The following is a 24,853-nucleotide window of genomic DNA, read 5'->3' as shown; positions in this document are numbered from 1 at the left end:
CCCGGCGTGCAGGGGAAATCAACATAGATTGATGATCTTGATGGGTCGAACAAAGGGACAGTGTGTTTCGGGCATCCGGACACGGGCTGCATTAGATCCACAAGAGGCTGCTGCCTCAGTTAACATTATTTTGATACTGATAATGACATGAGCCCTGCTCTCATTTCGAATAATGTCGGAGTCTCATTTCTTGCCAGTGTGTCAATTAGAAAGCCACCTGTCCCGCAACTTCTAAATATGTTGAACAAAGGGAAGGTTTACGATGTAATCAATTTAAATTGTTGCATAGTACAATCAAAATAAATTACTTCAAAATCAAAGTAAATTACTTTAATTGATAGTAATTTACTTAACCTTCTAGTAAATTTCTAACAAATAAAGTAAATTACACACATTCGAAAATAAATTACACAAATTTCAAGATAAGTTATATAATTTTTGAAGTCATTTACACATATCATAAAGAGTTTTACTGAACTTTTTAGTGAAATATATACTTTTTACTTAAACTCTTAGTAATTTTCATGGTTCTAGGGTGCAACTAATCTGATTGATTGCACCATACAATCCCCGTTGAGAGAGGCTCATGTCATTATCAGTATCGAAATACCACCATTATTTCTCATAGCAGTCATTTTGTTTTGATAGTATCGAACATGTTCACGCGTGTCAGCACCCAATTTCGGTCCATCGGCTCCGGGGGGCAAAATCGTCATTTTATTCAATTTATTGCCTTTTCTAAAAAAAATTTAAATTAATAATAATAATAATAAATAATAAATAAATAAATCAACAAAAGAAAAAAAAGAAAAAGAAAAAATGATTTGGGCAGGGCCGGGCAGGTCCGGGCAGCGTTGACCGGCTGCCCGTGACCAGCCGGCCCTAATTTAAAAAAAAAAGAAAAAAAAAAGAAAAGATTCGGGCAGGCCGGGTAGGGGCCGGGTAGCGCTCGCCGGCTGCCCGCGATCCCTGACCGGCCCAGAACCCCGATATCGCGGTTTTCGCGATTTTCGGCCAAATCGGCTGAAATCTTAACGGAAAAGGGGATGGAATTGCAATTAAATGGACAGAAATACAATTCGGAGAGAAAGAAACACGATCCAGTGAGCGAAATCAAACAATTAGCTCTCGTTTCGGAGAATTTGGAGATTGGAGATTTCGGGAACCGTCGTCGGAAAACCGCGATAACCCCCCAATTCTGACTGATTTAGCGCCGGTGAGGTCCCGATCGACCACGGCGAAGCATCGGCGGCGCCTAGAGCCATCTCCCGCGTCCAGTCCAGCCGTCGTCGCGGCGTTCAGGGGCAAGAACCGCCACCCCCCAGCCTCGTTGCCGCCGCTCCCCTCGATCTCGGCCGCCCTTCGGCTCACGGGCCTCGGCCCATTTCTCTTTCTTTGCGGGCTCGGCCCATTCAGGCCCAACGCTTCCAGTCCGGCCCTGGTTCTCTTCCGGACGGTTTCTCCTTCCGGCCAGTCCGACCCGATCCGACCGATCCGATCCGACCCGATTCGTCCGGTCGGTAAAGTCCCTTAACTTTCCGGACTAGGTAAATTCTCGACTTAGTGGCATGATTAGGGCTCCTTTCCTAAATATTATTGCTTGCTTGATGGATATAATGTGAAATGAGTGTTATTGGGTCGCGTGGGTGATCGGATTTGTCCCGAACTCGATTTTACGAACTTTCTGCTTTGTCACATTTCAGTCCAGAGGATGCATTTTATTTTTTTCAGATCTGCCCCGAACCCTAAAAATTATTTTCAATCAATTCCCGGTAATTTTACTATTTTTCAATGAGTCCTGGAATTCCCAAAATTTTTTCGAGCATCCCAAAGAACTTTCCAGGTTGTTTCAGTTTAGTCCCGGGGGAATTTTTCATCTTTTTCAGATCTGTCCCGAACTCTAAAAATTATTTTCAATCAATTCCCGATCATTTTACTATTTTTCAATCAGTCCTGAAATTTTCAGAATTTTTCAAGCATCCCAAATAACTTTCCAGGTTGTTTCAGTTTAGTCCCGGGGCTTTTTTCACCTCTTTCAGATCTGCCCCGAATTTCAAAATTTATTTTCAATCAAGTCCCAGTCATTTTAATATTTTGCAATCAGTCCTGGAATTCCCAGAATTTTTTCAAGCCTCCCAAGGAACTTTCCAAGCTGTTTCAGTTTAGTCCTGAGGCCATTTTTTTGTTTTCAGATCAGTCCCGATTTTCAAATTCATTTCAAATAAGTCCTAGGACATTTTCAGTAATTTTTTTTACACAGTCCCCATTTTTAGAATTTTCAAATCAATCCCCAATTTTTTAGAATTTTGAAATCAGTCCCAATTTTTTTCAGAATTTTCAAATCAGTCCCTGATCTTTTAAAATCGTTCAATTTAGTCCCCTGGACATTTTCTAAAAATGTCTTACCCTTTTCTAATTGGATCACCCACCAACAATATATGTGCCGCATTTAAACATTTTATTTTTGTAATTTTATGTATGCAACGTGACCATGTCGGAAGTTAGAGTTTATCGGGTGGTCAGCCAAATGGTTATCTCGACGACTCGAAACCCGTAAATCAAAGCATTCGGCAAATTTCTAATTAACCTAAAATTCTACATACGGGGTAATTGGGACGTTAATTTGGCTAAATTAAATCATTTGACTCTTTTAAATAAATTGTACGAATTGATTAATAATCTGTAATCACGTCGACAATTCAAGAACTGTTAGCCATGCCCTTTTCAAATTCACAATTTCAAAAGCACCGAGATACGTGGAACGTAATCTTGATTTTCATACACACACATATTTACCGATTCAATGGCATGATTACTGGATTTTGTCCTGCCGTCACTCTAGTGTAGGTTTGTGTTTAGAACGGGTTAAAACATGGAAAAACGAATTAATCACAAACTCGGCATAATCAACATGGGCAAATAGTCAAGTAGAGGGCTAGGTTTTGGGTTTTAGGTGAAAAACACTCTTAATCTATAAAAGCCATATTGCCACGATACAAAATAATCTAAAAATAACCCACACATTCGAGACTCGACCACAAACGTCATGTCTATCGGGTTCGTTTTAAATAATGCCGAATGCTATACACCCTATCTATCATCCTGTTTGTTTGTGTTAGGGTAGGATTTGTATGCCAAGATACCCCGGATAATAATTGATTAACTCACGTAAATTCGGCGATAACAAAACCTCATTGTTTGTTTATTTGTGCTTACTTGTTACATTCTTGAACTTATTTGTTATGCGGGTCGAGCCCGATCCTTTAGGATACGATTCACATGGGGTCCAACGCCCCAATCGTAGATTACGGGACCTAATCCCCTAAACACCGAGTACGCACCTTAATTTCAATTTCAATCTTTTCAAACCACACGGTGAGCACGAGTGGAATAATAACCGAATGCGAACCGACCGGGATTCAATTGTTGTAATTTGTATTTTATTTATTTGAGAGGACAATGTGAGGATTTATGTTATACGTTTATTCATGTAAGAATCCCAGTTGGAGAGCGGACGGTCGGAGTGTTTCTTCGAATTTACGGTGTCAAAATGCGTAAGATGAGCGGAACTTAATTAAGCGGTAATTAAATTAAAATGGCAAGCCTAGACAAGCTAGAGTACCGATAGGGCATGCGAGATAAAGGCTCGCATGTAACAGAACCCCCAAATTCGAAACCTCGGATTTCGCAGATCATATGCCTTAGCAATTAGGTGTACCCCATACCCCTTGACCCGGGCAACTCACCGGCCCTCGACCTTCGGGTCGTAAACAGGTAGTAGCGACTCCTTCTCACGTGCGTCCGTCGCGCGTCCCCAGGAAGGTGGATACTCCCAAGCCGCGTTGCATTTAGGCGCGCGCATGCGTGCCCCGACGAGACGAAATTCGGGTGCGTACAACGCGACCAATAGAGTGCTTCTTGATTCTGTTCCCAGACATTCGCGTTGCGATTTTGATGCGGACACAAAACGGAATTACAATGAATCATCTTGGTAGTGAGTCTTCGGGGCTTAGGAGTGGAGGCAGTATTATTAGGAGTAAGGGAGGATGATGAGATTGATTTGGGCAATCAAAAGCAGCACAAAGAGGATCCAAGCTTAAGTTATATCAGACGCGGCCGATTGAGTCGGCCCAGTAGGCCACAAATCGATGGAATTACGGGGAATAAGTATCTATTGATGGTTTGGATTTGCATCTCATAAATTTTAAAAAAAATTTACGACAGTTCAATCGGATCGACAGTATAGGCTGAGGACGCTCAAAGTCTCATTATTAAAAAAAAAAAAAGTACTGGATATATGCTGGGCCAATGCTCGTCAAGTGGACTTTTTCAAGGCCCAGCCCATTTTCCCGGGCCCATTCTTCGCTCTCTCTCTTTTTTATTTTTATTTTTATTTTTTTTTGCCTCTCTCTCATTTTTCGTCCCTCTTTTGATCAGAAAAAGGACGGATCTTTCCGGTGCTCGCCATTGTTGCTCGGTGGCTGCTGGCCGATCCCGAGCGTCGACTCCTTACCCCCCACCCTTCCCTCTCTCTTCTCTCTTCAGCCGATCGCTGATCTGCAACGGGCATCTTCTTCTCCAGCGGTAGCCGCTGCTGCATTCTCCTGATTAAGTAAAAGAGGAGGTGAAGATTTTGATTTTTTCTTTTTTAGGGTTTTGCAATTTGCTCGGTTCTGGCCTAAATAGCTTAGGGGATTGACTCGCAATTGGTGACTGATCGTCCCAGCAGGAGAAAAATTCTTCCTTTTATTTCTGTACAGCTCGGGGCAACAGCTTTGATTCGGCATAGGCCTCGAGAACTTCAAAGGAACACATAAACCTCAAGAACTGGTTTTCCGTAGATTATTGTCGGCTACTTCATTGGCCCATTAGGGTTGGGTTAACGGCTATGGATGTGGACGGGAATAAGCGCGTGTTCCAGCGGCTTGGGGCTCCGTCATCGGCCCCCAATGACTCCAGCAAACAGAAAGTCTGCTATCATTGGAGGGCAGGGAAGTGTAGCAGATACCCCTGTCCCTACCTCCATAGGGAATTGCCAGCCCCCACATCGAACGGAGGGGGACCGAAGCGGTTCGCTGAGGATTCGGGGTCTCAGTTTTCGCGGAGAGGCCCCAACAAGTTCACTGGTGGATCAAATACGTGGGGCCGGGTTCACGGGGGTAATAACACGGTGAGGAAGGCAGAGAAGGTGTGCAACTTCTGGGTGCAGGGCCATTGTAATTTCGGGGATAGGTGTCGGTATTTGCATTCTTGGAGCGTAGGCGATAGTTTCTCATTACTGAGCCAGCTTGAAGGCCACCAAAAGGTGCTTACTTTTCTAGCGTTCGAAAAAATTTGGGATGTCATAGTGTGTTAATAATTCAAGTGCAAATACCTTTACGTCTTAGCTGCGATGGAATACATAGCTTACTTATGTTACGTTGTTACATGGGCACTTAGTGGAATATCACGCTGGTTCATAATAAAGCTATTCATGTTATTCGATTTGTTTGTGTTCTTACACTGGTTAATTTGGCTTCTGATTTGGGTTCTGTGCGTGTTTCTTCTAAAGGTTGTTACTGGGATCGCATTTCCGTCTGGTTCTGATAAGCTTTACACTGGAGGCAAGGATGAATCTGTGAGGATGTGGGATTGTCAGTCTGGCCAGGTTGTTAAATCTCTGATTAGTTTCTGAAGATTATACTTTGTTCATTGTCTCTGACTCTTAATGAGGGATTTTGTGATCCTATTTTCTGTTATTAGTTTCCTGGATGTACATACTACAGAGAAACAGGCCACACTGTAATTTAAATGTTTATATTCTATATGAATATCCAGAACATGAATTTGTAAAGCTCTTTTTTTTTGGTCTCGTTTTGCTTCTTCAAACTTTGGGTGTTGATATGTAAGAGAAGCTTCAGGCTCTCCAACCTTTGTGTTGTAGATTGCACTCCCTAGATTAGGATGCGTCCTGCTATCTTGCCAAAGATATTGGCCTTATCATTGATAACCTTCGAACAGACTTTGGAAATGCAAGGATATCTTGCATTAAAGATGCCAAATGTTGAAAAGTGGAAGCACAGTCCGCTTGACTTCTCACTGATTTGGGAATTTGAGCTTCATGAGTGAATAGCAAAATGCATCTCCATGTTGCCTGTCTGGCAGCGATTATAAAGAAAAAGATATCGGAGAACTCCTAAAGATTCATTGAATTTTAACGAATCAATAAAATAGATCCTTGTTGAATTCCAAAGACAACGTTTTATAATGTTCAGCAACAGTGGGACTGATTCCTTTGAGTTTGATCCGTGTTTCTATGCAGTGTATTCTTGTTGTCAATCTTGGTGCTGAAGTAGGTTGTATGATAAGTGAAGGTCCATGGATTTTTGTTGGTTTGCCGAATCTCGTGAAGGTAAATTAGTATATGTTTATGTTTCACAGTTATTATCTTTTGCATATCATCCTGTTAGGAGTACACTGCAAATCTAGCTTAAATTTGGGTGCACCGGGTTGCCTCTTTGATATCTCAGGCATGGAATACACAAACCTCTGCTGAGCTGAGTCTTAATGGACCTGTAGGACAAGTTTATGCCATGGTTGTGGGTCATAGTTTGCTCTTCGCCGGTACACAGGTGAATAGTTCTACATTCAATCTTCTTATTTTTTATGAAATGGTTTCTGTCCTCTCTATACAATTTTATTGTTTTGGTGCATGGAGCATATATTCTTTTATTAAAATTATGCAAATAGAGACTATAATATTTGGGAGGATTTAGAGCTTTGAGTACCCCAATTTGGCTTGTGGATTAGTCTATTGCCTTTATATGGATGAAAGACTTCTCTGCTTGTGCAGGATGGATCTATATTGGCCTGGAAATACAATGAAATAACTAATAACTTCGAACCGGCTGCGTCACTGACAGGCCACTCTGTGGCAGTGGTTTCACTAGTCGTCGGAGCTAATAGGGTATACTCTGGTTCCATGGACAATACAATTCGGGTATATATTCTACAGTTTGAAAGTTGTCCATTTTCAATGATTAACATCCTGTCCTGCCATCATATTAAAACCAGGCATTTTTGCCTTTTCTCTGGCTGCTGGTTTCTTTCAGGTTTGGAATCTCGAAACTTTGCAGTGTATACAGGTTCTATCTGATCATACCTCAGTTGTGATGTCCGTTCTTTGTTGGGATCAATTTCTTTTATCTTGTTCCCTGGACAAGACAATAAAGGTTCGTTTTCTACTCTTAGCTTGTTCTTGTTTATTTTATGACGCAATCATGTAGTAATTTCCGCTAGGTTTTGGTTTCATGCAGGTGTGGGCTGCCACAGAAAGTGGAAACCTTGAAGTGACCTATACACACAATGAAGAACACGTATGTTCTCTTTTCTGCTGATAGCTGATTTTCTTTCTGATTTGCTCCACCTTTTGATAATTAATCGAAAGGTTTGACCTCTACCATACTGTTGTCGAGCAACTGATATTTCAGGTGCTAGGTTAATTGTTACACATGAATGGTTATTTCTTTAGTTCATGATCTGCGTATTTGGGAAACAAAAATCTTTCTAATAAGATAAGACCATTCACCTCTTGTTCAGTTATGGTTTGGTGATTAGAATTGTTATTCGAGTATCAGAAGCTGAATGGTCCGTATAACCTGCCTTTTGTAGGGAATTCTTTTTCTATGCGGAATGCATGACTTAGCAGGCAGGCCAGTCTTGCTGTGCGCTTGCAATGACAACTCCGTTCGTGTTTACGATTTGCCATCGTGAGTTTTCATCTTAGTCCACTGCCTAATCTTGCAGCAAATGAGATAGTAGGCTCTTCAGGGAAGTGCTTAAATGAGATATTTGCCTCTTCAGGAAAGTGAGTTTTCAAATTTTAATGCTTGCTTCGTATCCTTGATCGGCGGTTTTAAATCTTTGTTTCTAGATTTTCCGAGAGGGGCAAGATTTTTGCCAAACAGGAGGTTCGAGCCATCCAAGCTGGCCCTGGTGGCATCTTCTTCACAGGAGATGGGACCGGTCAAGTGAAAGTGTGGAAATGGGCAGAATCATCAGGGCAGCAATAGAATCGATGATAGTATCTAGAATGGGATGACCACCTTGTAATATTATTTGATCTTTCTTTTTTCTGTGTTCCTTCCTTACATGAAGGTCGGGGAGGGCATTCGCTGGTAATTTTTCGTATGTCCAAGGAAAGAAATTATAGAATGAGAATGAGTGCGTTCCGATTCAGGGTTGTCCTTTTTAGTGAGTGACATTGTCTTATGGTTTGGGCCATAATAAAATTGTGGGTACGTCTTGATCTGATAATATTGGCCGAGTGGTAACGAGGATGACCTTGTATAAGTATATATCCTTCTCCCTTCAATTTGTCACATGCTATAAGGTTTGCAGTTTTCAAATAAATCGGACTCTTATCACTTGCCAATGAAAATGTGGCGATTTGTATAGATTGCGCAGATCTAGCTCTGCGTTCCGGTTGTGAGTGGGGTCTATATAGAGTTTTAGTTCGCAAGAGGTCGTGAACGAATTTATAGCGACTGGGGAGATTTTTTTTTGTAATTATATCTGTTTTTTTTTCTGATGTGCTTGTCACATTGCAGTTTTCTTTTGCAATGATTTTGGGGATCTGTTGTATTTTTTCTGTAGTCGTAACTTTTTGTCTTGTTCATTTTACTCTAGATCCGTTTTTATCCTCCATGGACATTCATTGAGTACCAAAATATATATATATATATATATATATATATATGCTGCCATTTTTTTTTTTCATTCTTTTATATTTTGCTACATCTGGCAGAGAGTGGAAAGTGTTGCTTTCTTTCATTCATCTATCAAAATATATTAACACAATAATACAGTGTTATCTCCATTCCATCAGAATACGATATGTCGAACATGCGGCGGTTCTCAGAATTGCATGGACATCCCAGATCGGGACATCTCGAAGTACTAGACAGTGGAGTGCACGGGATATTTCGGTAGGTAGATGAATTTAGAGGATGTCAATGTCCAGGTCTCTCTCAGCTTGCTCCTCAACGATTGCGGGAAGAATCTCCCTGTGGGTTTCCAATGTGCTTAAGCAGTATATGCGTAGTAAGGCTTTAAAGGATGAATAAAATATTGTGCGTCACAAATTGAAGCGGGTTTAATAAGCTTGGTTTTCCCAAGTCAACAGTGCTTTTGTCTGAGTATATTGTGTGGTGTTGGTCATAGTCTATTCAGTAAATAAAACTTCGTCGGAACACGATGTGATAGTGTCATTTGCAATTACGACTGTAAAAGATAAAGTGGTCGTTGTAATTGAAATATCAGAAATGAATGTCATCGTTTAACCTTTAATTATTATTATTTCGAGTATCATTTTTTCCCTGGCCTGCATGCATGCACGTCGAACTACGGGAAATATCTCTCACTTAGAACAAAACAAAATAGTTCTCTCTTTGCCTGCACTAAATCATCTACAAAGATATCTCTTCAATGCATCTTTTATAATCAAAAGATTTAATAAGTTTGAGTAGTCCTCATATAGGCTTCAGTTCTTTGTTTTTCTTTTGGCTTGAAAAATTAGTGGGAAACAGTGATGGCAACATCGTTAGCTCCCGCTATGCAATGTTCATACTCTTTTGTTCAACTGCGAACATAACAGACAAACTGAACAATCAGCTTATGTAATGATACGAAGACGATAAGGTGGATAGGCTCTTATGTAATGAAACAAAGATGACATATATTATATATTTTCGATTATAAGGGAGCCCACCACGACAAATGAGCCTTATTACAGTCACGGGAAAAATGAGACGGAATTGTCTAATGATTTTTCATTTTCTTTTCTGATTACAAGAGATACCTATGAATCTAGTTACTGCAATATATAAAATAAAAATCCTAATATCTATTGAGGAGATGCGACCAGTCTCACAATGAGTACCGATAGAAGGCCAAGGTTGAGCTACACCCTTTTTCATTCCCGATTAATATTTTGCTTCTTTTCCTTTGAACGAATTGATTTCAAAGAAAAGAAAAAGAAAAGAGAATGCTACTTTGTCATGCATATAAATATAAAATAAAATAAAATAAAATAAGTGAATGCTACTTTGTAATGCTCATGGAATACTATATGAAGAGGATGTACCAAGGGAGGAGAGCAAATGTCACACTTTGGGCTCCTTGATTTTCTCTAGTTTAATTGGAGTAGTTCTGTATATAATATACACAATCACAGGCAATTTTGATGGACGTTTTTCTGTCAATTAAATTCTCATAGGACCTTTTAAGTGTTTTGATCCACTTATACAGTAAAACTTATAAACTACCAATTGGTGGTATCTAATACGATAATGGGGAAAATTACGATAAAAAATCTTTTTTTTGTATCGATTTGGTACAAAACGTATCAAATTATTTCAATCAAGTCCAATCCGTTAATTTCTGCTGATGCCGTGAAGACATTCTGACGTGGTACATGACATGGCAAGTCGTATCCACGTAAGCTCGAATCTTTTAGCATGATGTAACAAATAGGTACAAAACTTTATTAAGATGTAACAAATTAGTACAAAACTTTATTAAGATGTAACAAATTGGTACAAAACTTTTATCAAGATGTAACAAAATGGTACAAATAATAACAAATGAGACAATGTTAAAGCAAGTTAACATGCTTTAAAGCAATTTCAGCAGCACAATATGGATTGTTTTTCCTTTCTTGCGTTCTATTACGAAAGGGTTAGTTCAATCCCTTGATAAATTGTTTCCTCTAGCAAATAAAAGGTTCTGCATTCGACATCTATGGAAAATGTTATGTTATCAAAGGGTTAGTTCAATCCCTTGAAGAATTGTGACCTCTTGCAAAGAAAAGGTTCAGCACTCGACAACTATGGAAAAACCTTTGTTTCGCTTTGAAAGGAAAAGCAATCCATATTGTGCTGCTGAAGTTGCTTTAAAGCAGATTAACTTGCTTTAACATTATCTCATTTGTTCCACTATTTGTATCATTTCGTTACATCTTAATAAAAGTTTTGTACTCATTTGTTACATCTTAATAAAGTTTTGTATTCATTTGTTACATCTTAATAAAGTTTTGTACCAATTTGTTACATTTTAATAAAGTTTTGTACATATTTGTTACATCATGCTAAAAGATTTGAGCTTACTTGGATACGACTTGCCACGTCGGAAAGTCTTCACAGCGTCGGCGAAAATTGACAGATTGGATTGATTGAAACAATTTGATACGTTTTGTATGAAATTATTACCAAAAAAAGATTTTGTACCATTCGCGTTACAATTTAAAAAGTTTTGTATCACTAAAGTAATTCTCCCTACGATAATATGGAGTCATATTACCATGTGCAAAAAAATAATATCTGATAGTATAAATTTGCATCATAAATTTTGTTCCCTCTTGAATTTTGAGAGAGGTACATAATCCAAATAATTGCAAATGTACACCTAAGCGAGACTTTATAATGGGTCGGCAAATGTCAATCTTATCCGACCCTTTCATAAGGGTCTTTACTTAAAATTTCAAAATTTCACTGTTTTAAAATTTCAAAATTTTTACTCAAAATTTGGCTCTTCACTTCCCCCTCCCCCTCTTCTTCTTCCTGCCTAACCATCCCCTCTACTTCTTCTTCTCCATGTCCAGGATATCCATGATCCCCAGGCTCCTTCACCTTCCACCACCACCATTCGGCCTTGCACATGCCACGTCTCCACCTTACTCTTCCTCATCTACTGCCTCTCAGCTTTGCTCTTTCCCGACAAGCTCACCCTCAGCCTCCTAGTCCCGTCAATGCCTTGCTCCTTCCGAGCCACCTATGACTAATGGCAAGCAGAGCAGCATCCTCCCTTCTTGATGGCAGCAACTCCCTACCCCTTCACTAAGCCAAGTTCAACGGTTGTGATTCCCCCCCTTGCTGCTTTCGACCCCAACCCGAGCACCAGCATGATCTATAGGATGATGCACCCAGCCATGAGAGAGAGTGTGGAATATATACAGAATCGATGGTGACATGACCCATTTGATCAGTATCCCAATCTTCCTCTTCAAAATCTGCAACACCAAATCATATTCAGGTGACTCTCGTACATCATTTCATCGCTTTGATTTGTGCATTTTAAGTCAAAGCGTATTCTTGGAGTTTCGCTTTCAATTCGTTAGCTGGAGTAAGAATTTTGGTCTCAGATTGCTTGATTTCACTTGCCAGCTGCAATTAGGTCAATGTATTTGCTATCTTGGATGATGAGCCTTTGGAAATTTTATTTTGAGTTCAATTGATTGATCATTCAATGCTAGGGTTTCTAGTTAGTTTATTTACACTGAAAATGAAGGAATGAATAATGTTTGTTGGGAATCTCTGTTTCAATAAAATAGATTGAGCCGATTGAAGATTAGTCATGTTTCATGTCTGAGATGAGTTGGGTGTTGACCTGTTGATCGATTTGAACATGCTTAACTTGATTTGGATGGTTCGATCTTGATGATTTGTTCTTGTGTTTGGAGTACAAGTTACTACTTGATGATGGAGAGTAATATCTACTTGATCTCGGTCTCTTTAAGATCATCTATAGATTTTTGTGTGCTGATCAATTTTCACTTTTCCACCCACTGTATTGGACATTTAGGCATTCTCAATGAGTGTGGGCGGTGGATCGTCCAACGATACAAGTACAACCAATGAGCGTGGAGGCGGAGGGAACTTTATTGTTATTGAAATGAACTTCTTATTGTATGTGTATACACTGGCCTTTGTTGGCTTGTGTTAGGATTCATAAATTATTATGTAATACTGGATAAGACAATTTGATTGATATGTAATTACATTTATCGCAATTTGGTGACACCTTGTTGACAAATGCTAATCTGCCTTCTCGTATACTTGAAACGAGCTATAAACTTGCTGTCATAAAGTAATTGGGTATTTTCCTCATTGACTGATAACAGGCTAATAATTGGTTGTAAGGGGAATAAGTTATTTGTCCTCATAGAATAACAACTTGTTAATAACCTATTGTTAGAGACCCATCTTGGCATCGAGCAGTATTATCTTGGGCCGACTCACATTTGGGTCAGCAAAGTCATGGTTTGGGGTGACCCAAAATGTTGGGTAGGCCAAGACAAGTGCTGACCCAAATGTGAGTCGACATAGGTACGCCATGGCTGACTTATTTTCTCTCGACTCTTCGATGTGGGTCTCCTTAGGTCGGGTCTATGGCAACCCCTTCCAGCGTTGCCAAATCTATCTCGACCAGACCTTAGGTGACTCTTTCAAATGGGTCGGGATAAGGCTTGGGAGACCTAGTGCGAGCAGCGATAAGGGTCGCCCTTGGTCATTTTTTGGATCGCCCCTAGACCTCTTATGTTGTAGTGACAATCGCTTTCTCCGCCAGCTAAAATCCCTAGGGCACTCATACATCTTTGTGTACATACTAAATTTCAATATATGGGAGGCCCATGGGTCTAATATAACGGAATATAAATGCTAAAGCAAATAAAAAGGTACATGTAGTCCTATTGAGTATCGAATTAGAAATCGCTTGTTTACAATGTGAGAGCATACGTCAATATACTTTACCTCTTTTGATTTATCTTTTCATTACTCAATTATGTATTTAATTCTGTTGTCATCAAAATACCGAACAATGTTAGTCGCGTCGCGCCAACACCCCCCCCCCCCCCCTCCCCCCCCCACCCCCCCAACCCCCACCCCCCCCCCCCCCCCCCCCCCCCCCCCCCCCCCCCCCCACAAAACAAACCACCCAAAAACCCAAAAAACCCTTCTCCGCTCCCATTTCTCTTCATCCCCCAAACACACTCCTTCTTCCTCATCAATAATTTTTCAAAAAATTAGTATTGTTTGAGAGGTAGAAATCGATTAAGAATGGCTGCGAAGAGCTCTGCAATGCTTGCCTTCTTCCTCTCACTCAACCTCCTCTTCTTTTCCCTGTCTAGTGCTTCGACCTTGCCTAAGCCTATCCCAATCCCTTGGTTGGCAGCCCTGCCTCAGCACTTCGACACTTGAACGTGTGGTCAACCAATGTCTGCGGCCTCATTAACGTTACGATGGGGACCCCTCCAAATCAACCATGCTGCTCTCTCATCCAGGGGCTCCTTGACCTAGAGGCTGCCGTTTGCCTCTGCACTGCGATCAAAGCGAACGTGCTTGGTATCAATCTCAATGTCCAGGTCTCTCTCAGCTTGCTCCTCAACGATTGCGGGAAGAGTCTCCCTGTGGGTTTCCAATGTGCTTAAGCAGTAAATGCGTAGTAAGGCTTTAAAGGATGAATAAAATATTGTGCGTCACAAATTGAAGCGGGTTTAATAAGCTTGGTTTTCCCAAGTCAACAGTGCTTTTGTCTGAGTATATTGTGTGGTGTTGGTCATAGTCTATTCAGTAAATAAAACTTCGTCGGAACACGATGTGATAGTGTCATTTGCAATTACGACTGTAAAAGATAAAGTGGTCGTTGTAATTGAAATATCAGAAATGAATGTCATCGTTTAACCTTTAATTATTATTATTTCGAGTATCATTTTTTCCCTGGCCTGCATGCATGCACGTCGAACTACGGGAAATATCTCTCACTTAGAACAAAACAAAATAGTTCTCTCTTTGCCTGCACTAAATCATCTACAAAGATATCTCTTCAATGCATCTTTTATAATCAAAAGATTTAATAAGTTTGAGTAGTCCTCATATAGGCTTCAGTTCTTTGATTTTTTTTGGCTTGAAAAATTAGTGGGAAACAGTGATGGCAACATCGTTAGCTCCCGCTACGCAATGTTCATACTCTTTTGTTGAACTGCGAACATATCAGACAAACTGAACAATCAGCTTATGTAATGATACAAAGACGATAAGGTGGATAGGCTCTTATGTAATGATACAAGATGACATATATTATATATTTTCGATTATAAGGGAGCCCACCACGACAAATGAGCCTTATTACAGTCACGGGAAAAATGAGACGGAATTGTCTAATGATTTTTCATTTTCTTTTCTGATTACAAGAGATACCTATGAATCTAGTTACTGCAATATATAAAATAAAAATCCTAATATCTATTGAGGAGATGCGACCAGTCTCACAATGAGTACCGATAGAAGGCCAAGGTTGAGCTACACCCTTTTTCATTCCCGATTAATATTTTGCTTCTTTTCCTTTGAACGAATTGATTTCAAAGAAAAGAAAAAGAAAAGAGAATGCTACTTTGTCATGCATATAAATATAAAATAAAATAAAATAAAATAAGTGAATGCTACTTTGTAATGCTCATGGAATACTATATGAAGAGGATGTACCAAGGGAGGAGAGCAAATGTCACACTTTGGGCTCCTTGATTTTCTCTAGTTTAATTGGAGTAGTTCTGTATATAATATACACAATCACAGGCAATTTTGATGGACGTTTTTCTGTCAATTAAATTCTCATAGGACCTTTTAAGTGTTTTGATCCACTTATACAGTAAAACTTATAAACTACCAATTGGTGGTATCTAATACGATAATGGGGAAAATTACGATAAAAAATCTTTTTTTTGTATCGATTTGGTACAAAACGTATCAAATTATTTCAATCAAGTCCAATCCGTTAATTTCTGCTGATGCCGTGAAGACATTCTGACGTGGTACATGACATGGCAAGTCGTATCCACGTAAGCTCGAATCTTTTAGCATGATGTAACAAATAGGTACAAAACTTTATTAAGATGTAACAAATTAGTACAAAACTTTATTAAGATGTAACAAATTGGTACAAAACTTTTATCAAGATGTAACAAAATGGTACAAATAATAACAAATGAGACAATGTTAAAGCAAGTTAACATGCTTTAAAGCAATTTCAGCAGCACAATATGGATTGTTTTTCCTTTCTTGCGTTCTATTACGAAAGGGTTAGTTCAATCCCTTGATAAATTGTTTCCTCTAGCAAATAAAAGGTTCTGCATTCGACATCTATGGAAAATGTTATGTTATCAAAGGGTTAGTTCAATCCCTTGAAGAATTGTGACCTCTTGCAAAGAAAAGGTTCAGCACTCGACAACTATGGAAAAACCTTTGTTTCGCTTTGAAAGGAAAAGCAATCCATATTGTGCTGCTGAAGTTGCTTTAAAGCAGATTAACTTGCTTTAACATTATCTCATTTGTTCCACTATTTGTATCATTTCGTTACATCTTAATAAAAGTTTTGTACTCATTTGTTACATCTTAATAAAGTTTTGTATTCATTTGTTACATCTTAATAAAGTTTTGTACCAATTTGTTACATTTTAATAAAGTTTTGTACCTATTTGTTACATCATGCTAAAAGATTTGAGCTTACTTGGATACGACTTGCCACGTCGGAAAGTCTTCACAGCGTCGGCGAAAATTGACAGATTGGATCTGATTGAAACAATTTGATACGTTTTGTATGAAATTATTACCAAAAAAAGATTTTGTACCATTCGCGTTACAATTTAAAAAGTTTTGTATCACTAAAGTAATTCTCCCTACGATAATATGGAGTCATATTACCATGTGCAAAAAAATAATATCTGATAGTATAAATTTGCATCATAAATTTTGTTCCCTCTTGAATTTTGAGAGAGGTACATAATCCAAATAATTGCAAATGTACACCTAAGCGAGACTTTATAATGGGTCGGCAAATGTCAATCTTATCCGACCCTTTCATAAGGGTCTTTACTTAAAATTTCAAAATTTCACTGTTTTAAAATTTCAAAATTTTTACTCAAAATTTGGCTCTTCACTTCCCCCTCCCCCTCTTCTTCTTCCTGCCTAACCATCCCCTCTACTTCTTCTTCTCCATGTCCAGGATATCCATGATCCCCAGGCTCCTTCACCTTCCACCACCACCATTCGGCCTTGCACATGCCACGTCTCCACCTTACTCTTCCTCATCTACTGCCTCTCAGCTTTGCTCTTTCCCGACAAGCTCACCCTCAGCCTCCTAGTCCCGTCAATGCCTTGCTCCTTCCGAGCCACCTATGACTAATGGCAAGCAGAGCAGCATCCTCCCTTCTTGATGGCAGCAACTCCCTACCCCTTCACTAAGCCAAGTTCAACGGTTGTGATTCCCCCCCTTGCTGCTTTCGACCCCAACCCGAGCACCAGCATGATCTATAGGATGATGCACCCAGCCATGAGAGAGAGTGTGGAATATATACAGAATCGATGGTGACATGACCCATTTGATCAGTATCCCAATCTTCCTCTTCAAAATCTGCAACACCAAATCATATTCAGGTGACTCTCGTACATCATTTCATCGCTTTGATTTGTGCATTTTTAAGTCAAAGCGTATTCTTGGAGTTTCGCTTTCAATTCGTTAGCTGGAGTAAGAAATTTTGGTCTCAGATTGCTTGATTTCACTTGCCAGCTGCAATTAGGTCAATGTATTTGCTATCTTGGATGATGAGCCTTTGGAAATTTTATTTTGAGTTCAATTGATTGATCATTCAATGCTAGGGTTTCTAGTTAGTTTATTTACACTGAAAATGAAGGAATGAATAATGTTTGTTGGGAATCTCTGTTTCAATAAAATAGATTGAGCCGATTGAAGATTAGTCATGTTTCATGTCTGAGATGAGTTGGGTGTTGACCTGTTGATCGATTTGAACATGCTTAACTTGATTTGGATGGTTCGATCTTGATGATTTGTTCTTGTGTTTGGAGTACAAGTTACTACTTGATGATGGAGAGTAATATCTACTTGATCTCGGTCTCTTTAAGATCAATCTATAGATTTTTGTGTGCTGATCAATTTTCACTTTTCCACCCACTGTATTGGACATTTAGGCATTCTCAATGAGTGTGGGCGGTGGATCGTCCAACGATACAAGTACAACCAATGAGCGTGGAGGCGGAGGGAACTTTATTGTTATTGAAATGAACTTCTTATTGTATGTGTATACACTGGCCTTTGTTGGCTTGTGTTAGGATTCATAAATTATTATGTAATACTGGATAAGACAATTTGATTCATATGTAATTACATTTATCGCAATTTGGTGACACCTTGTTGACAAATGCTAATCTGCCTTCTCGTATACTTGAAACGAGCTATAAACTTGCTGTCATAAAGTAATTGGGTATTTTCCTCATTGACTGATAACAGGCTAATAATTGGTTGTAAGGGGAATAAGTTATTTGTCCTCATAGAATAACAACTTGTTAATAACCTATTGTTAGAGACCCATCTTGGCATCGAGCAGTATTATCTTGGGCCGACTCACATTTGGGTCAGCAAAGTCATGGTTTGGGGTGACCCAAAATGTTGGGTAGGCCAAGACAAGTGCTGACCCAAATGTGAGTCGACATAGGTACGCCATGGCTGACTTATTTTCTCTCGACTCTTCGATGTGGGTCTCCTTAGGTCGGGTCTATGGCAACCCCTTCCAGCGTTGCCAAATCTATCTCGACCAGACCTTAGGTGACTCTTTCAAATGGGTCGGGAAAAGGCTTGGGAGACCTAGTGCGAGCAGCGATAAGGGTCGCCCTTGGTCATTTTTTGGATCGCCCCTAGACCTCTTATGTTGTAGTGACAATCGCTTTCTCCGCCAGCTAAAATCCCTAGGGCACTCATACATCTTTGTGTACATACTAAATTTCAATTATATGGGAGGCCCATGGGTCTAATATAACGGAATATAAATGCTAAAAGCAAATAAAAAGGTACATGTAGTTCTATTGAGTATCAAATTAGAAATCGCTTGTTTACAATGTGAGAGCATACGTCAATATACTTTACCTCTTTTGATTTATCTTTTCATTACTCAATTATGTATTTAATTCTGTTGTCATCAAAATACCGAACAATGTTAGTCGCGCCAAACTCCCCCCGCCCTCAGCCCAAACCCCCCCCCCCCCCCCCCCCCCACAAAACAAAAACCCAATAAAAACCCTTCTCCGCTCCCATTCTCTTCATCCCCCAAACACACTCCTTCTTCCTCATCAATAATTTTTCAAAAAATTAGTATTGTTTGAGAGGTAGAAATCGATTAAGAATGGCTGCGAAGAGCTCTGCAATGCTTGCCTTCTTCCTCTCACTCAACCTCCTCTTCTTTTCCCTGTCTAGTGCTTCGACCTTGCCTAAGCCTATCCCAATCCCTTTGGTTGGCAGCCCTAGTGGCAGCCCTTCAGGTGACACTTGCCCTATTGATACCCTAAAGCTAGGCGTCTGTGCCAACCTGCTGGGCGGCCTCATTAACGTTACGATGGGGACCCCTCCAAATCAACCATGCTGCTCTCTCATCCAGGGGCTCCTTGACCTAGAGGCTGCCGTTTGCCTCTGCACTGCGATCAAAGCGAACGTGCTTGGTATCAATCTCAATGTCCAGGTCTCTCTCAGCTTGCTCCTCAACGATTGCGGGAAGAGTCTCCCTGTGGGTTTCCAATGTGCTTAAGCAGTAAATGCGTAGTAAGGCTTTAAAGGATGAATAAAATATTGTGCGTCACAAATTGAAGCGGGTTTAATAAGCTTGGTTTTCCCAAGTCAACAGTGCTTTTGTCTGAGTATATTGTGTGGTGTTGGTCATAGTCTATTCAGTAAATAAAACTTCGTCGGAACACGATGTGATAGTGTCATTTGCAATTACGACTGTAAAAGATAAAGTGGTCGTTGTAATTGAAATATCAGAAATGAATGTCATCGTTTAACCTTTAATTATTATTATTTCGAGTATCATTTTTTCCCTGGCCTGCATGCATGCACGTCGAACTACGGGAAATATCTCTCACTTAGAACAAAACAAAATAGTTCTCTCTTTGCCTGCACTAAATCATCTACAAAGATATCTCTTCAATGCATCTTTTATAATCAAAAGATTTAATAAGTTTGAGTAGTCCTCATATAGGCTTCAGTTCTTTGATTTTCTTTTGGCTTGAAAAATTAGTGGGAAACAGTGATGGCAACATCGTTAGCTCCCGCTACGCAATGTTCATACTCTTTTGTTGAACTGCGAACATATCAGACAAACTGAACAATCAGCTTATGTAATGATACAAAGACGATAAGGTGGATAGGCTCTTATGTAATGATACAAAGATGACATATATTATATATTTTCGATTATAAGGGAGCCCACCACGACAAATGAGCCTTATTACAGTCACGGGAAAAATGAGACGGAATTGTCTAATGATTTTTCATTTTCTTTTCTGATTACAAGAGATACCTATGAATCTAGTTACTGCAATATATAAAATAAAAATCCTAATATCTATTGAGGAGATGCGACCAATCTCACAATGAGTACCGATAGAAGGCCAAGGCTGAGCTACACCCTTTTTCATTCCCGATTAATATTTTGCTTCTTTTCCTTTGAACGAATTGACTTCAAAGAAAAGAAAAAGAAAAGAGTCAATGCTATTCGTTTGGCAAGGGGTGATATTAGTATTATATATCTAGTTTAATTCTAATAATAGTCGTCATAGTAAAATTATCTATTTATCGAATTATATCAGCTTTCTTATTCTCCCCTAATCCAATAACTATTGGTATCATTTCACCTCACAAAATGTAAAGCCATTCTGTATATCTAGACTGATAGAACTAGTATGTGGTCGTTCAAAATACATGTCGCTCGAGGGAAGAATAATTGGACAGGGGCTCGCTAACCTATCCCGGCTTGAAGCGACCAGGCGGTTTTCATAGGCTAGACTTGTTTCGTCCCGAGCTCAACCACCTAACGACCCTCATTATCTCGCTTGTAATTTTTCTTTCAAATTAGAATTTTGGGCTTCGGCCTGCACCTCAGCTTGGAGTGTTTTTTTCCCCTAATTGCCAAACCCAATTGAGAGACAAAACTATAAGAATATTAAGAAATGTAAAACAGGGTACAGAAGCCCAGCTAATGCATTGAAGCAATGCATCGACTGGGCTCATGAATTATATATATGTTGGCCCCAAATTATTTAATTTCTGCATGGGCTAGCATCTGTACCGGTCTATATGGATGCATGTCGATCCATAGCGAGATGATGAAGACAGTATTTATAAATAATTACGTTGCTAGGAGATTGGATTAGATATATGTGCCCTCTCGGACGGTAATGTCAGTGATGAGGATACGTATTACAAGTTTAAATTATCGTTTACAGGATAAATGAAAAGATCAAGAATAATAGGAGTATCACGACCCATCGATGCGATTACAAGTTAATAGCCGGTTCGTGCAATTTATTTAAGCCGAAAGGTTGACTTAGTCGAATGATATGTCCAATTTTCTTGTATGTGGAATTATTAATGATTATGGCCTTGAGACTTGAATGTTACGGGTTAACGGATTCGATTCGTGACACGGGGACCGAAACGGGTCCTCGAAGGCCAATAACACCCGGTCGATGATAGCCGATATGCTCTTGTATCCTCATGGGCCCGAAATTATCACCGATACCCAAACCCATGCATATTACTTAAACTAACGCGCTTAACATGCTATTTATTGCGTAATTAACGACGAAATAGAAAATGCGATTACTATCAATCCGACAGACGACTTTTAAACCGGAAGTAGGAGGCTTCCCTTGACCCGAAACATGTCAAGGGGCTCTTGGCCACTCCTTTTGAGGGATGGCCGAGAAGCTCCTTGATGCGGCAGAAGACGTGGTAAATCAATATATCGAGAAAAATAGGTTCTGACGACCTTATCTAGAGAGAAATGGACTCCAGAGCACAACTTATTACCTTTGACTGTGAAAAGATGAGATTTAGGTCGAATTCCATCATTTAAAGCCTCAAATGGGCATTTTTATGTTATTTGGGTGTTTTTTACAATTTTAACAAAAATTTATGTTTTTCGTGTAATAAGAGCATTTTAATTCCTATTTAAGCATCGTAAAACCCTAGGGTTTAACAGTTGTCTTTTTGATCAATTAATAAAATTTGGAGCTCTCGTGCTCTTTATCTATTCTCGGATTTGACTCGAGTTGGATGCCAGTTGCCTAGAAATTCGAAAATCAATAGGGATCGAAGGTCGTAGTTCCGGTATTCTACGTAATCAACGAGTCTGTGACAGGTTGCTTGAGTGTGCAGTGCGTTACTCCTTGACCCGTTTAGGGTCTCGGATGGTCTCTTCGTTCTGGTTTTAATCGTTTCTTGCGTGCATAAATCATCAAACACGATAATGACACTCATTTATGCAATCGGTTCCGCCATGCCCTCGGAAAACACATGCAAACACGTAAACACATACAAACACAATATTTAATGGAATCGATAAAACGGGATCGACTCGTGCAACAATAAGAATGTAAAGCGCAGGAAAACAGCCAACTTTGGGGAATAAGAGACCATCTTGGCCTTGATTGAGCCAAGGAAACTCACGGATCCCTCCTATATGACCTAGCCGCGAGCTTTCATGGCTCAACTAAGCCATGGTGGTCTCTTCCACCTCGAATTTAATCGTTTTCAACCATGTTACGTGCATTATAACATCATACAAGCATAATAAACAACATAGAAATGCATTTAACGATTACATGCATTTAACCAATCAAAGACTGCCTTATCACCCCACAAGCTAAGGAACTTAAAGACCTACTTCCCTAAGTCGTGGAGTGTTATACCTAGCCTCGGGATGTGAGAAAAGAGTCAGTGAAGGGACTAGAAAGTCGGGTGACTTGGCTGAATAGAAGCAAGCTCGAGAGGAGGAAGCACCCGAGAGGAGCTTGGGGGGAGCCACGAGTTGTTGAGGCTGGACAGGCTACTCAGGATGACTTCTCTAAGTTGGTATGGACCTTCTTGACTTCTAAGAGGCTGCTAGAGGTGGCTATAGATGGCTAGTAGCGTGTAAGGGCTTGAGCTCACCCAAAATGTAAAGAAAACCGTGAAAACTACTTAAACCCCGAGAGAGAAAGTGAAGGGAAAGGGGAGGCTATGCAAGGTTGCAAGGTCACAGTGAGAGTGTAGGTCGTAGGTGACCCTTTCGAGGATGATGGCACGACTCGTTGCAGTCGTGAAAGGAAGAAACTCGCCTAGGACTTGAAAAGTGGCAAAAGGACCTAGTTCTGAACAAGTCTAGAGCAGCGGATTGGAGGCTTCAAATGGTGAAATGGACGTCGGAAATGGATTTTACGGGTCGGAAATATGGGGGGTCTAAGGTTTATTTGGTGCTCGAAAAAGTCGGGTGGGCGGTTGCCGGAAAACGGTCGAGTTTTCCGGCAATTTCAGCCTTGATTTGAGATGAGCAGAGGGCTGGACGTCCTGGGGCTTGAAGGGGCTGGTTGAGAGGATTTTAGGGGGAGAAAGGCTGGAGAGAAGTGGCAAGATGCAAAGTGATTAACTTGTCTTGTGCTTAGGCTTATAAATGGAGGCTTAATGAGGCAATTTAGCAAAATTAAGTGCACTTAAAGGATGATTAGGGGAGGATCGGTGCTCTTGAGGAGGTTAAGCAAGGGAAAGTGTAAACTTGAGTGTGGGGGAAGTGATGGAAAGTTGATGGGAGTTGATGGATGGAAGGATGGATAGGTGGTTGTGTAAGAGATATTTTGAATTTGTGGTGGAAAAGGGGAGAGCCAGCCATAAGAGAAGGCTACAGCTGGATTGGCTTGGCTTGTTTGGCCGTGGATCCTACTTGGCTTGGAGGAGAGTCGGGGAAAACTCGAGTCTCAATCGGTAGCGCGTTCAAGCTCCGTGGCTCGCGTGATTGACGAATTGTCAATACGTGCGCAAAGACGATTCTATCAAGCCTAACATTGCTATGCTTTGCATAAGAGGATGAATGGGTGGCCCAGAGACTCGGAAGCTAGTTTTCCTCGATTTGGATGATCAGAGCAAAGTTAACTATTTCTGTCACCCATTCGCGTGTCTACGTGCTGTACTACTTGCATTGACGTGCTTTATGCTTTGGGCAAAACAGTTGGCTCGCCAACCTTTGCCGGAGATCAAGAACTGGAGACATCCCTGGAATCTTTGACCAAAGTTTTCTCATTGTTTCCCAATTGTTTTGATGTGTCCGGAGACCACTGTATTCTCCGTTCGTTGAAAACGAGTCTCGAAGGTTTGCCAGAGGGACATTTGAGACCACTTAAAAGCTACTTGGGAGACCTTGGTAAGTCGTGTAGTCCGAGTCGAAATGATTTCTCTGGCCTTTGGGGCTGTTAGGAATGGGTGGTGCGGAACTCGGATATTAACTTTCCACAGGACAAGCTCTAGGCGCGAGATTTCGCCTGAAAAGGGCTTTTTCCGTCTGAACGGTATTTGAAAAACCTAAATGACTCGTGCAGTGCGATTAGGGTTTATTTCACTGGCCCTTGAGGTCATTGGGATTGATTAACGTGGATTTCGTGCACTGACAATTCATCAAGAAGGTCTTCGGCTAGGATTTTCTAAAGAAAGAGCGTTGTTTTCCTGGGTCTAGGTCCACTCGGGAGATCAAAATGTATTTCAGAAAACAGTCTGAAACCTGTTCCTTGGTCCCGGTGACCTTTGAGTGTGATCGGGCCTATCTTCGGGTGCCGTTGATTCGCCTGAGAAGTCGGAGTCTCGAAAGTCCTGTTAGAAGGATGTTTGCAAGTGTTCGGGAGTGCCCCGGTTCAGACATATGATTTCTAGAATGCGTGCAGAGATGACATTGGTTGTTTTGGCATCATGAGGTATTTTTAGAACCCCATATTAGATACCTTCTGATACTCCGACGATCCAGCGGTGAATAGTGCTATTGTGCATTCTTCTATCACCCCGACGTCTGCTGCTTGCCCTTGCTTCTTTGGCTCCTTGCTGTGACTTTTCGGGTGGCCCTTACTTCTCTTCTGTAGTCCATGCCCTGTGAATGTGTGTTTGCTTTCGCTGACCCGACTGTGAATAATGACCTGGGCTTCTACTAGGCCTTCTTCTATCACACTTGTCAGGC

General features: G+C 40.4%; 3 protein-coding genes and 1 long non-coding RNA gene across 6 annotated transcripts; all 4 read left to right on the top strand.

The window, feature by feature from the left end:
* The first annotated feature begins 4,417 nt into the window (after positions 1-4,417).
* On the top strand, positions 4,418-8,360 carry LOC116197011 (zinc finger CCCH domain-containing protein 48). 3 transcript variants are annotated; one of them, XM_031527001.1, is made up of 10 exons: positions 4,418-4,624; positions 4,761-5,305; positions 5,552-5,647; positions 6,302-6,391; positions 6,510-6,611; positions 6,833-6,979; positions 7,092-7,211; positions 7,296-7,355; positions 7,651-7,748; positions 7,913-8,360. In XM_031527001.1, exons 2-10 carry the CDS (start codon positions 4,889-4,891, stop codon positions 8,049-8,051), a joined length of 1,269 nt encoding a protein of 422 aa, XP_031382861.1. In that variant the 5' UTR covers positions 4,418-4,624; positions 4,761-4,888; the 3' UTR covers positions 8,052-8,360. The 3 variants fall into 3 exon arrangements, with proteins under 3 accessions (XP_031382861.1, XP_031382859.1, XP_031382860.1); XM_031526999.1 differs by having other exon boundaries at positions 4,730-5,305; XM_031527000.1 differs by having other exon boundaries at positions 4,727-5,305.
* Positions 8,361-13,874: 5,514 nt separating this feature from the next.
* Positions 13,875-14,461, top strand: LOC116195104 (putative lipid-binding protein AIR1B). The gene is given in 2 exon segments (XM_031524078.1): positions 13,875-13,977; positions 13,980-14,461. Coding segments are annotated over 2 exon segments (369 nt in total). The 3' UTR covers positions 14,246-14,461.
* Positions 14,462-16,743: 2,282 nt separating this feature from the next.
* LOC116195105 lies at positions 16,744-18,029 on the top strand. The gene is made up of 2 exons (XR_004154582.1): positions 16,744-17,246; positions 17,799-18,029. It is a non-coding gene; the product is annotated as an uncharacterized LOC116195105 (long non-coding RNA).
* Positions 18,030-19,006: 977 nt separating this feature from the next.
* Positions 19,007-19,621, top strand: LOC116195103 (pEARLI1-like lipid transfer protein 1). Its single transcript, XM_031524077.1, has one exon. The coding sequence runs from the start codon at positions 19,007-19,009 to the stop codon at positions 19,403-19,405; it is 399 nt and encodes a 132-aa protein (XP_031379937.1). The 3' UTR covers positions 19,406-19,621.
* The last annotated feature ends 5,232 nt before the right edge of the window (positions 19,622-24,853 follow it).

Source organism: Punica granatum, chromosome 2 (assembly GCF_007655135.1).
Source record: "Punica granatum isolate Tunisia-2019 chromosome 2, ASM765513v2, whole genome shotgun sequence".
NCBI lineage: Eukaryota > Viridiplantae > Streptophyta > Magnoliopsida > Myrtales > Lythraceae > Punica > Punica granatum.
This window is presented reverse-complemented; position numbering and strand designations above follow the sequence as displayed.